The sequence below is a fragment of the Lemur catta genome, chromosome 9 (assembly GCF_020740605.2).
Source record: "Lemur catta isolate mLemCat1 chromosome 9, mLemCat1.pri, whole genome shotgun sequence".
Taxonomy (NCBI): Eukaryota; Metazoa; Chordata; class Mammalia; order Primates; family Lemuridae; genus Lemur; species Lemur catta.
The window spans coordinates 90,219,478-90,232,228 of NC_059136.1; the positions used below are offsets into that span (position 1 = coordinate 90,219,478).

The following is a 12,751-nucleotide window of genomic DNA, read 5'->3' on the forward strand; positions in this document are numbered from 1 at the left end:
TGAAACGTGTCAGATGGGATGAGTTTTCTATTCTAAACTGTCACGTGTATTCCTCAAAACTATTAAATTTACAGCCTTCTTAGGTTTCGGTCATCCAGCCTACATCCAAGTGCAGGTCTCTTGAACTGAGGCTGACAATGACGAGGTGGTTTTGGGTTGCACAGCCACCACAGTACCTGGCTCCTGTCACAGAAAAGAATCAGGTTTCTCTCATTTGTAATTTTGAAATTGAGCTTTCAAATGATCCAAATGCAGAGGTGGGGAGGGGACAACGGAGGAAGTTACCTGGAGCATGAAGTGATTCCTAAACAATATTTTGACATAGTCTTCTATTTATATACTTTAGAAATCTGCTATGCTGTCCTTTAGCTACAATTCAAAATCTACCATGGCAGATTTATCTGGGAGCCCAGGGAAGAGCTCGTGAGAAAGGCAGGCTAAGAAGGGCCGATGGTGGAAAGGCCCCAGTACACAGAAATAACATGCCTGTAAATATCTGGATGTGGAATCCTGCCATCTTCGGTCAAGAGAATTCCAATGTGCTTAGGAGCTAAACAAATTCTAAGAGTAAATTGTCCTGAAGATGTAAATACATTTGAAATTTTGTCACTGTTCTATTCTTCAATTTCATTTAAATTATATGGTAAACATTTGACTAAGCAGATCCAAATTAAAATCCAACTCCACATTGGTAGATCCAAAGTAAGACTTAGAGACCAACAACAGAGCCATTAGGATCGTGGGTCTATGTTGCACCATATAAAATGACTTCAGTCGTCCAAAATGCTTTGAAAATGACCATCCTAACTGTTATCAGATAACGCCAAATTGGTGACTCCCCTACCAAAAAATTCAATGATAAAATGCTTCCATTAGACAAAATATTCCAGAAGCTAATTTATTCATCTATTTTGCCAAATGTAGTTTACTGTGTCTATAAAACTGTGGTAAATTTTACCTGTGCTTAATACACAAAATTGCTCATTAGAGAGCCAAGTTGAATGAATAAGATCTATTCTAACTTTTAAGTGCTTGTTAGTAGAAGTCATTTACATTGTTTTCCTTCCTAATTTAAATTTACTGATGGCTCTTAGAGACACAGAGATGTTCACTGCACACACATCGCTTCAACAATGCTCATACATTCTCACCTCCTCCACCTGTCAAATAATTTCTAAGAACTCTTCTCAAATTGACAATTTTCATTGAAATAAAAAGCAATTTTTTTAACAGTACACAAAAGAAAACTTTGTTTCCAGTACCTTCTTCATATAACACTAACCATGGCATTCTTATTTTAAAAAAAAATAAGCATGGTGAACATTCTTTATATGGTTTTACCTTTGGGTATATTTCAGTTGTAGTTCTGGAGTTAATTCAAATTATTCACTGAAGAGTTCATTTAAATTGGAAGCTCTACTTCTTTAGAATACACCCCAAATCCATCCACTGCTTTCCTTCAAATCATCCCTGTGTAATAATTTTCTTTCAAAGACCTGAGAGTGCAGTATTTCAGGAGAGCTTATATAAGCTCTGAAGCCGGCCTGGGTTCAAATCCTGCTCCTGCACTTTCTGCTGTCCAGTTACCTACGACCCAAGCCTCAGCCTCCCCGTGGAAGAACAGCACTTCCTCAGGGAGAAGGGCCGATGGGGCAGCCATGCCAGAAGATGCTTTATCCACACCAAGCACACAGTCCACACCAATTAGCAACACATGGAATTCAAAATATCTGTTACTTATGTAGATTCAAGATTACCAAGAATTCCACTGGAAGAAAACGTACATTTTCCAGTATGAAAATCTGAATGACTTTAAAGCCACGTTGACAGATGAATCCCAGACAATGCCCATAGCAGGCCGCTGACTGTAGTTACGCCCTTGAAGACCATCATTGGCCTCAGCATCTTATTCGGACGGGGACAGAGTCCCGTTGTATTCTCCCTTTACAGAGGCTCATAGGAAAATTTCTGATACTATAAGGAACTTTAGAAAAAGACCCTTTTATGACTCATTTTATTAAATAAAGTCTCCCTACTAAACTCTTTTAGTTATTTTAGGTCTAAAAAGTCTTTCAGTAATTTCAATATTTAAATTCCCTGTACTTTGTGCAGATCTAGTCTTCCCTTCCGTGTCTGAAAAATTCCATTGCAGAAGATACTTAAAGACACTTTCCTCCAGTGCACACCACCCATTAACTTTCAGGAGGCAACGGTAGCGTTGATGAGTAAAAGCAATCACAGGCTCTCTAAGGTGGAGGTTTCAAGTCGTTCTTTTTCCAGAATCATAATGGGCACGTTTCACCCTGGGATATGAATTAAGGAAATCGGATTGTCTGGAAGGAACTGTGACTGCCTCGCAGCACGCTGGGTGGGGGCGCACTGTGTGCGTGGCGGGGGGAGAGGAGGCAGGCAGCACACACAGAACCACCTGGTCCACATCTCTTCCTCCTCTTCTTTTTAACTGGACGGAAATACAGCTTTGCGTTTGTTCAGGTGACATAAAAAGGTGAAAACAGTAGATCTCAAATTATATTTTACTTCAAATACCAAAGGTCATAAAGAGGTCCACAAATCAGTAACCCTTGAGACCGTGTGTGCGTGCGTGCGCGCGTGCGTGCTTGAGTGGGTCTGTTTTAATTCCACATGGGTTTTTCCACACACTGGTTTCTGGCATCCAGTGCTGGTCTGCAGGACACCAGAGTGCCTTTGTGTCCCTTGCTGACACTACGGCATTGTGTTTTTCTACCCATTAACCAAGGATAAATGACCTAGATATCGTGCCTATTAAAGCCTCATTTTTCTTTTGCCCTTTTGTTCTTCAGGGTACCACATTATCACGCGCTGCACACATTTCTGCACTGCACACCTTTCTAAGTATTCTCAGTCTCAGATGCCCTTTTGAGGGAGGAATAGGAGGGTTTTGTGTGCGTTTCTGTTGAGATATCTGGAGTGGAATTATGTGAACGTAATTCAAGGTTTTTCTTCCTGTCTAGTCTCGCAGACAGTTTAGCGTATTGCTAAAAGCTAATCTTGTGTAAGAGGATATATCAAGAAACCGTACAAAAGCCAGAGTGCTGTATTTGCATCTATTGCGAATACAAAAAATAGAGTGAACACCAGTTTCCCTACACACTACGTTCTATAATTACATCTCTGCATATCATGGGTCACTTTTATTAAAAGCATCATTACTACAGTTGGCAGCAATTTACATTTTATCTTACATGATAGCAGTTTTCAAAGAAAAAAATAAAAGGACATCACAACAAAGAAAAACAATACATTTACAAAGTCATGTCTGTAAACTTCAAGGCTAGTTTAGAGCTGAGGTAATGCTGTTTTAGCTTTGTGGCTAAAGTAACAAAGTCCTTTAATTTAAAAAAGGTACCTGATTCTCTCTTCTCTCACTCTTTATTTATTCATCTATTTATTTTGTTTATACCAGTGCATTACAAGACCACAAGACAATGGAACTGTAGTTCTGTCTGGCAAGAACCCTCCCAGTAGGTTAATTTTCCAAAGGGACCCTTCACATTCAACAGCTGCCTTATTATTGCTGCGCCTCGGGACAGAGACGTTCACACTAGCGTGGAGATTGTCAGAGTGTATGATGTGTGTGTATGCGCGAGCGTGGGAACCCCCATACAGTCAAAAAGGGACACGAATGAGCAAGTATGATATGTGTGGTAAATTTCATCTTGACCTTCACAGCAAAAAAATTAAAAATTAAAATTAAAAAATTAAATATATAACTTCATACTTCCTTTGAGCAGCACTTCCTTCCATTAGTGCCACTCAGTTACAAATTGCTCTTTATTATAATACCAATGGTACCAAAAGAAAAAAAGAAAAGCAGAGCATTATGTAAGTTTCCTTAAAAAGACATGATCACCTCTCAAATTTCATCTCTCCTAGGGATAATAAATAATGCACTGCACAATACTTAATGACCAAGATACCTTTTGACACACCTGTATAACATGACTTGGACTTTTTTTTTTTTTTTTTGCTACACTATGTTACAGAACAGCTTATAAAACTAGGTATGAACATTAACTGTGAGTGTAAACAGTAGGACTACCACTTGTCAAAAGTTTTAAACACTTGAACGGGAACTGGTACTGGTTATTCATCATTTTCATTGTTTTCTATTTCTTCCCCCCCATCAAGCGAGTCTAGCTCTTCACCCTGTGCTATTTCGTCTTCTAAGAGGGAGGACTCCGCGGTCTTGTCCAGGCTCTCCTCGGCGTCGCTGCCCTCCGGGGCCTCTCCGTCTTTGAAGGGGCCGCCCTCGGCCTTGTCAGCAGCCTTTTCCTCGCCGGCGCCCGCGGCGTTCTGCAGTCCCGCCAGCGCTGGGAACCCGGGCAGCGTCAATCCCCCCAGTCCTGGAGGTAGAAACATGGATGGGTAGAAGAGGCCCGGGGCCACGGTGGACAGGAGGAAGGGGTTGAAGGCCAGCGGGTTCGAGGGCAGTCCGGCCGGGGCAGTAGCAGCACCAACAGATCCATTCGCAGAGTCAGCAGCCGAGACAGCGTCTGTGCTTTTCTCAGAGTCTTTGTTCTCGTCTTCGTTCTCGGTTCCCTTCTCGTCTCCTTTTGAAGCGCCGTCTTCCGGTTCTCCTTGACTGGAAGCGGCAGCGGTGTTCCCGGCGGCAGCCGGCAGGGGGCTGTTCAGCAGCCCGCCCAGGCCGAACACGCTGGGCAGGCCCGCCATGCCCGGCAGCACCAGGGGCAGCACGGCCGCGGGGTTCTTGGCGTCGCCGCCGGCGGCGGCCGTGGCCAGTCCTGGCGGGAAGCCCATGAGGCCGGCCAGCTGGAGCGACTGGAGACTCTGCAGATTCTGCAGGCTCGTCAGGTCCATTCCAGCGAACAGGCTGTTCACCAGCAGCGGGTTGAGCCCTGACGTGGAGGCCACGGCGGCGGCGGCCGCGGCCGCTCTGGCGATTTCGCTTTTGGGCCTCCGGCCTCTCCTGCTCGCCCCTTCGCCCCGCACCACGGGGCCCGTGAGCAGTCGGTCGAACATGGACTCGGGAACGAAACCCTGCAGGGAAGGGAGGCGAACAGTGGCTATACAGGTGGCCGAAGGGAACGTAATTTCAGTGTCGGCCTTTGTGACAAGGGAAAACTGACGTTCTAACTGGAAATATGTGGGAAAGTATCTCCAGTCTAAAAGCTCAACGATAAACTAAGAGCAAAAGTTCTGTGTGTATTATGTTGGCTTCCGGAATTACGCTGATTGCAGGAAAACTGCTAAAGGCTACTCTATCAGCGAGGTGAATGTCAAGTTAGCCGCATCCACAGCTAACTCAGGAAATAACACATCAGAAAGTGCATGATGTGTAACTATATCAAATCATCACACTGTACACCTTGAATATATGCAACTTGTCAATTAAAAAAAGATGTCGTATGGGAGAAAAATTACAAGCGTACAATAACAAGAAAATAGGTGGTTATATATATTAAATACAGGATTTTTATACATTCTACAATGTATTATTCTATATATTTCAAATATATGCAAGATAAAAATTGAAAATATGAAAAATTTAATGAATTAAAATTATATTTAGTACCTACCCTAGAGAAATGAAAAGTTATGTCCATACCAAAAACCTGTACATAATTGTTTACAGCAGCTCTATTCGTAATTTCATAAATCTGAAAACAACCCAGATGTCCTTTAACGTGTGATGGATAAACACGCAATGGTACATCTACTCAGCAATGGAAACAGCTGATACACACAACTACTTGGATAAATTGCAGTATGATGAGAGAAAGAAGTCATCTCAAAAGGTTACATACTGTATATTTCTGTTACGACATTGTCAAAAAGCAAAACTCTAGGGATGGAGAACAGGTCGGTGATAGGGACTAGGGGTGGGGACAAGGTCAGTACGAGGGATCTTTGGGAGATGAGGGAACTCTACTCTGATCATGGTGGCAGTTCACGAAACCACATGTGTATTATAATTAATAGAACTGTACACCAAAAGAAAAGTTGATTTTACTATATAAGTAAAAGGAACAAAAAAGAATCAGCATATCATTAACTACTTTTTTAAAAAAAAACTAATAATATTTTAGGCAGAATTGTTATTTTTTTTGTTTATTTTAAAATCAGAAATAGGCTCGGCACAATGGCTCATGCCTGTAATCCTAGTACTGTGGGAGGCTGAGGCAGGAGGATCACTTGAGGCCAGGAGTTCGAGATCAGCCTGAGCAACAGAGCAAGACCCTGTCCCTACAAAAATTAGCCAGGCGTGGTGGTGTGGGCCTGTAGTCCTAGCTACCTGGAAGACTGAGGCAGGACATCAGTTGAGCCCAGGAGCTTAAGGTCGCAGTGAGCTGTGATGACACCACTGCACCCTAGCCCAGGCAACAGAGCAAGGCCCTATCTTGAAAAAAAGATACATACATAAAAATATATATATCAGAAATCAAAAATATATGTATCAGTTAATCTTAATGATCTCAACCACCATAAATTCTATTCTACACATGAACTGCTAAATAGGCTTAGTAGGGGTGCTCCCCCCTGGAGTAAATCTACCTCCAAGGACTGTGAATGTATATTTCTATGAAATCCTTTTATATTGGAGCTGACAAATTAATTCACTTTGGATTAATGATGTATTGATGTAAGAAATGATGATATATTAATGATGTATGAAAATGATATATTATGTCAATTCTTTAATGCTAAGAATAAGTTACAACTGAATAATTAATGCCCAAAAGAAAAATTTTAAAACTCAGGAAAACACTTCTGTATAGATTCTTTTCTTGACAGAAATGCAGCTTGTACTTACAGACTGCTTAACTATATCCGTCCAGTCTGGAGCAACTGCAAATTCAGGATTTTCTTCCAGCCACCTGGGTAGATCCTTCATAGGAGGTGCCATAGCTCCACCCATCTGGGTAGAGGCATTTGACAAGTGATTAAAAAAATACAAAGTCTTCCCTTCCCTGCCCCTCATTTCTCCCCTCCCCCACCTATAAACAGAGAAAATTCTGAAAGAAACAAGACTCTTTTTACTTGTAAAAGATGGCAGGATAAAACACTTCTTTCTGGGGTAAGAAATCACATAGAGATCAATTCCTTTTCCCAACATTTACCTTCTTCCCATTTCGTTTATTGACAACAGGCACCCTTTCTTCTCCTGTCAAAGTGTTTATATCCAATTTATTAGGGTTTCGACATCTATGTCGTTTCTGTTTCGGTTTCTGAAACGAGGAAAACAGCACATCTGCATTCTTCTGCAAAAGAAAAAATGTGTTTAGTAAAACTGTATTTAGTACTTACTCTTTCCTAAATAAATGCCAAAGAGAACTGTTAGGTCGTTTTCAATTATTATGGAAGTTTCAAGAATCATTTTAATTATTAGAAACCATAGTTTCCTTGACAGAACCTCCCTCCTGCTTTGTACCCCTGTCCATTAAGGAACAAAACATACACATAAGCTGAGAATTTTCCTTTCCTTTCATCTATCAATAACCTCACTTAACATTTTTCCTCAAATGTTTAAGTCATGGTATTTTTAAGGGAAATTTTCTGTAGTACCTTTACTAATTTCTAGTCAGTGGCTTGAATGAACACAGAGATGACATCCCATTTGATGACATAGGATTGTCTGTGATGAGACCCAACACAGGGATGAAAGGATCCTGAAGGGGGTTGTTGGGGGGGCACATTCTGAGTGGCAAGAACACTAGGCTGGACTTGACAAAATAAAATGTAAAACCCTACATTTATGTTTTTAAAAAATCAACCACATAAATATAGGAAGTAAAAGATTTGCATTGCCAGCTAGCAGACAGTTTGTGTGGCCAACCCTCTGGAGATATGAATTGCCTAATGTTTAATATAAGGCACAGTGTTGCTTAAAAAGCAGCCAATAAAATCCTGGGATGCATTAACTGGTCGAGTCTATGGAAGTAATGGCGTCGCAGCACTCTGGGCTGGCTTGGCCTTGTCGAACGTGCATCGAAGGGTGCTATCCAACACTGAGACCACCCGGAAACCATACTGTGCAAATAATAACTGAAGAATCACATCTGTTTGTTGGGAGAAGGGAAAAGTAAGGTAACATGTAACAGACATCTTCAAATAACCATAAGGCTGCCTTCTGTAGGACAGACCTGAAGCAAGGTTTCTCTAACACAGAAGATCCAACAACAAAAAGCCAGGAAATGCTTGAGACCAGGAGACAATCAAGCAAAGGCAGAGGGACCAGCTGCCACGGATGTCTATGCCGTGTAGGAATGAAGAGGACTAGCCTAGCAAGACTCCTTCCAACTCTGAACTCTGGATACTTACTGGTACATAACTCGGCATATCAACAGTGTAAGTAGGATGCAGCTTCAGCCACTCAACTAAATCTTTATTTTTAGGAGCATCTTCCCCCACCAGCCTAGTCCCATCTTCGAGATTTATAACAGGGATTCGCATGTCTGGGTCCAGCTGTCCAGGAGAAGGAATGTTTCTTGTTGGTGGGGTCTCTATATCTTCTTCAAAAGCTTTGGTCACCTCAGCATCCTCCTGCAGAAAGTTGACAATGGTCTGAATTCTTACATGAAGACAGAGATTCCAACAATGTCCTATTCTAAGAAAGTGCTATCCTAGCATAATGGATCTTTGATCAAAAAAGGAAAAAAGTTACTCGAAACAATGTCAGTTTGGGGACAGCTATTAAACTAGAAGAGCAAACTTTTATGTCATTCTTTACACTGTAGAATTAGTAATTAGGTAGAGAATTCACAGTCCATCGAGGCTCCATGCTTTGAAGTCCAACCAAGCCACGAGGAACACAACACAGGTGGTGCGTCTGAGCTGGAGACGCACAAAAGGTCACCTCTCGATCTCTCTTGAGGATCCCTGGACAACATCATTAAAGATAATCTGTACTAAAGGAATGTTCCCAAAGCCCACTTATCAGTAACTTATTGGCACTCTGTGCACAATATAATTTTGTTGGTAGTGCGACATTCTGTGTTAGGTGTGTGTCGCAGCACCGGAAAGAACCACCCAAACTGAAGGCTGGTCCAAGCCTTCATCCAGGTGCTGGCCCATAAACTCTGCTGTTTCAATCCCCAGACACCCGTTTCTCCATCCCCACGGCTGCGCCAGGGCTCAGGCCTTCGTCACTTCCCACTGGATCACCGTAATCTTCCTCAGTGGCCTTCCTGACTCTAGCCCCACCCTGTTCAATTCAACCTTCTTGCTCCCACGCTGGAGTGAGTTTTCTAAAACACAGCTCTTCCCAGTTCAAAAAATTGTGTCACTCACTCCTTTATTTAAACTAGTTCAGTAATCGAGTCCCTATTACTTTCAGGACGAAATCCAAGTTCTTGAGCACGGCCATCAAGGCCCCCATGACTTGCAGCCTGCCCCATCTCCACACACTCCCCCCTTGCCGAAGCTCAGCTCTGCTCAACAAACTCCCCAGCCAGTGAGTTCAGTTCACCAGACACGAGAGGCTTTCTCTTGCCTCAGTCCTTCTGCATGTGCTCCGCACCCACCCTTTCCAAAGGACCGACTCCTACACGAACTTCAAAACTTTTCTGAAGTACGGCCATCTCCAGGGAACTTCCTCATGTGCATCTCCACATATCCTCCTGCTCCACTCTCTGCCTTCCTTTGGGCTCACAAAGTACCCCAAGCACGCCTCGGTCATGGCACACACAGTACAACTATGACACATTATTATTTATCTGTCACCCCACCCTGAACACTGAGTTCTCAGTGCAAGCACCTGTCAGTCCTTTATTCTTCGAATCTCGGTGCCTGGGACAGGGAACAGGGCCAGTTTCCACGATGCTCATGAACGCATAAAACTGGTCCCCAGTTAGAGTGCTTACGTAATACAAGATTGCAGGACCTGTCCTGTTCCATGCTGGCAACACTCCTATCATTTGCACCTCTTCACCACTCAGCTTATTTGCAGATCGATCAGCGCTTTCCTTATAACTTACGCACATGCACATCACCCTCCACAACCCCAAATTTCAAAATTTGATAATTAGAAAAGAAAAGGCTTAAAAATACATCTTCTAACATCTATTAAGAGTTCTCCCAGGCTTCAGCATTTAGAAAAAGAAAAATATCAACAAATTCCTAACAGCTTAAAATAGTGAAATGAGCGAAGTCAGACTCGAGTCTAATCTAGGATGTACACTTGCAACAGGAAAATAGCAGCAGGGCTGCACTATTAATTCCTAATACCTGGTCCACAGACATACGTCACGGTCCAAATATTAAACATGACAGTAAATAAAAAGAAATGCCAGCTGCAGAAATCCCCCAATTTGTTAAAGTTTATGAAGAAAGGATTTTTCAGTCAACAAAATCTATCAGAGGTAGGACAGTGTCAAGCAGGAAGGCTAATCACTGGTAGGACAACTCTGTCTGAGCGCCACACCCCTGGAAATGGCATCTGAACTTACAGAACACACGTAAGTCAGAGCTTGTCCACTAAAAAGTATATTTCTTCAGGATTCTAAAAATAGTCATATGATCAACAAATATGGCCATCATTATGAATGATGCATTGACAATCAACTTTGAAAACTTACTCTTAACCACCTGGATGCTTCTGTTTTGATCAGACCCCACCAGAGGGCAAATTTCAGTCAATGTTATTTTGTCATTTCTGAACTTTAACTCAACTCAATAAAGCTTAAGTTATTAAGCTTTCTCTGGGTTCAAGAAATAGAAAATGGGCAAATAATAAGAGGAAAGGAATAAGGAAAAAGATGTTGAAACAAACAACTGTCTTCCCTCAATCTTGAATTTCAGTATTTCCCAAACTGTGTCCTGCTGCCCACAGAAGGCCCGTGGTGCCCAGTGCCAGTGAGGCTTCCTGCAGGGCTGGCTCCTCACAGCACAGACAGGAGGCTCCAGGGCCAGGGGTCAGGGTATCTTGTGCTAATGAACCCTTTAAAAAGAGAGCACATGTACTTATGTTCTTTGGGGTAGAATCCTTGTCGTTGCTGAGTCAGGCATCACATTTTTAGGTGGTGTGATTGAAACAGATTGGGAAAGACAATCATTTTTATTATATTGCATTCATTTCCTTTGAACTGAAAAGGGAAAAGTCAAAATCCATTAGCCCATCCATTAGAATGAATTTCATTCAAATGTAAACTAGCAAAGATGTAGCTCAGATTTTTAAAACATCTGGTTATGGAGGTAGAATTCAGTCACCAGCTTTGCATATGAACACAAATCTTAGGTCCGATGCTAAACATTTGTACTAATCTAATAAACACAGGTCCCCAAAACATACCACTAATTTTAAGAGCAGAAGCTTCTTCCACCTCAAGAACTCAGAGATAACAATTCTAGGCTCAAAAGAACATGTGTTTGCTTTTGGCTATTCTTCCAGGAGTAACTGATACAGCAGAATTTGGGAAGAATAAATCCTCAAGCTACACTTGGTTCAGGCCGAGTGATCTTTACCAGAGATCAACACAATTTGCCAGCTCAGAACTATGACTCTGTTTATTGTAATGCTCTTTCTTTGGTGGGAGAAGCCAGCTTTCACACCACGTTGCTGAGAGGAGCACACATAGCCCAGCGTGGACAGCGGCGTGGGGCCCCTGGCTGTCTACACGGGCACAGGCGGTGGAAGTGAGCCCCCAACTTACTGCACTCAATGACGTCCGTTTGTGGCTCATGAAAAGCAGATCAAGGCCCTCCACGTTTTTCCTCCGTCCCCGCCTCCTCTTCATGGGAGGCTCTCCATCCACTAGCGAGCCGTTGAGCAGATGCCTCGTGGGTGTGCGCGAGAGGCCTGCTTGGAGCAGTTCCATCTGAGTCTTAAAGGCATCAGACACTGGTGTTGAGACATTGGGCAAGATAAACTTTGAAGTAAGAGATGAAAAATTTGAGGTAGAACTTGTTGCCTCTCTTGAGGCCTTTGATAAGTCTACAACTTTTTCTTGTCCATTTTCGGAGACCACCTGAGACTCTCGAAGCTGGGCAACCATCTCCATGAGATTTCGCCTCTTGGCAGCTCTTTCAGCCTCAATTTCAATTTTTCTCCTCCTCCTTCTCCGCTGGCGAGGGACAGAGAGGTTGAGGGCATCTTCCTATTGAAAAATTCCAAGAAAATAGAGTTGCAATGAGCCAAAACTGTACTGGCTATATGGGCTGGCTTTCAGAAATAAGGAACAAGAAGCTTAAGCAATTAAACATTCATGACTGGCGCATGGAGCTGAGGAAACAGCAGCCATCTTCTCTCTAATGGGACCAGCGAAACACAAGCTCCTAAACCGAGTTAAGCTTTAGAGAGCTTCCTGTTAAGCTGCAAAACAAACCACTCTAGCTTACCTTTGACAACTGAGGAGAAGTAGTGATGTCCTCACTCCCACTAATGCTGGCTTGGCCGACCATGGAGAGCTCAGCAAAGCTCCTCTTCTGCAAGGGGCTGTCCACGGTGGTGGGTGTGTAACCAGGGATGAGGCCCTGGAAATCAAACATCTGGCGCCTATTTACTGGCCATTTGCCTTTCAACACTGCTTCACAGATGTTGTCTAATCGGTTTATCATTACTCTATCCTGAGGGGAGAAGAAAAGTCACATGAAATTGTAACAAATACCTGGTTAAAATTACTAGATAAATATAACCGTCAAGATGCAAAAGAGCCTAAAATGCCTAAAAGTCAATTGGAGGGCAAAGAGTAAAAGAAAACAAGGTAAAACGCCAAACAAGAAAGTAAATAAACAAAATTCCTCATATTGGCAT

At 42.6% G+C, this 12,751-nt stretch overlaps 1 protein-coding gene across 2 annotated transcripts in view; it reads right to left on the bottom strand.

The window, feature by feature from the left end:
• Window positions 1-3,154: 3,154 nt before the first annotated feature.
• CHD7 (chromodomain helicase DNA binding protein 7) overlaps window positions 3,155-12,751 on the bottom strand; it is a 186,450-nt gene continuing 176,853 nt past the window's right edge. For both annotated transcript variants that reach the window (XM_045560964.1, XM_045560966.1), the window contains exons 33-38: window positions 12,337-12,564; window positions 11,652-12,095; window positions 8,323-8,544; window positions 7,122-7,262; window positions 6,815-6,919; window positions 3,155-5,040 (exon numbers count right to left, since the gene is read on the bottom strand). In XM_045560964.1, the coding sequence (XP_045416920.1) occupies window positions 4,126-5,040; window positions 6,815-6,919; window positions 7,122-7,262; window positions 8,323-8,544; window positions 11,652-12,095; window positions 12,337-12,564 (2,055 nt within the window). In that variant the 3' untranslated portion in view covers window positions 3,155-4,125. The remainder of the gene's footprint in view (window positions 5,041-6,814; window positions 6,920-7,121; window positions 7,263-8,322; window positions 8,545-11,651; window positions 12,096-12,336; window positions 12,565-12,751) is intronic.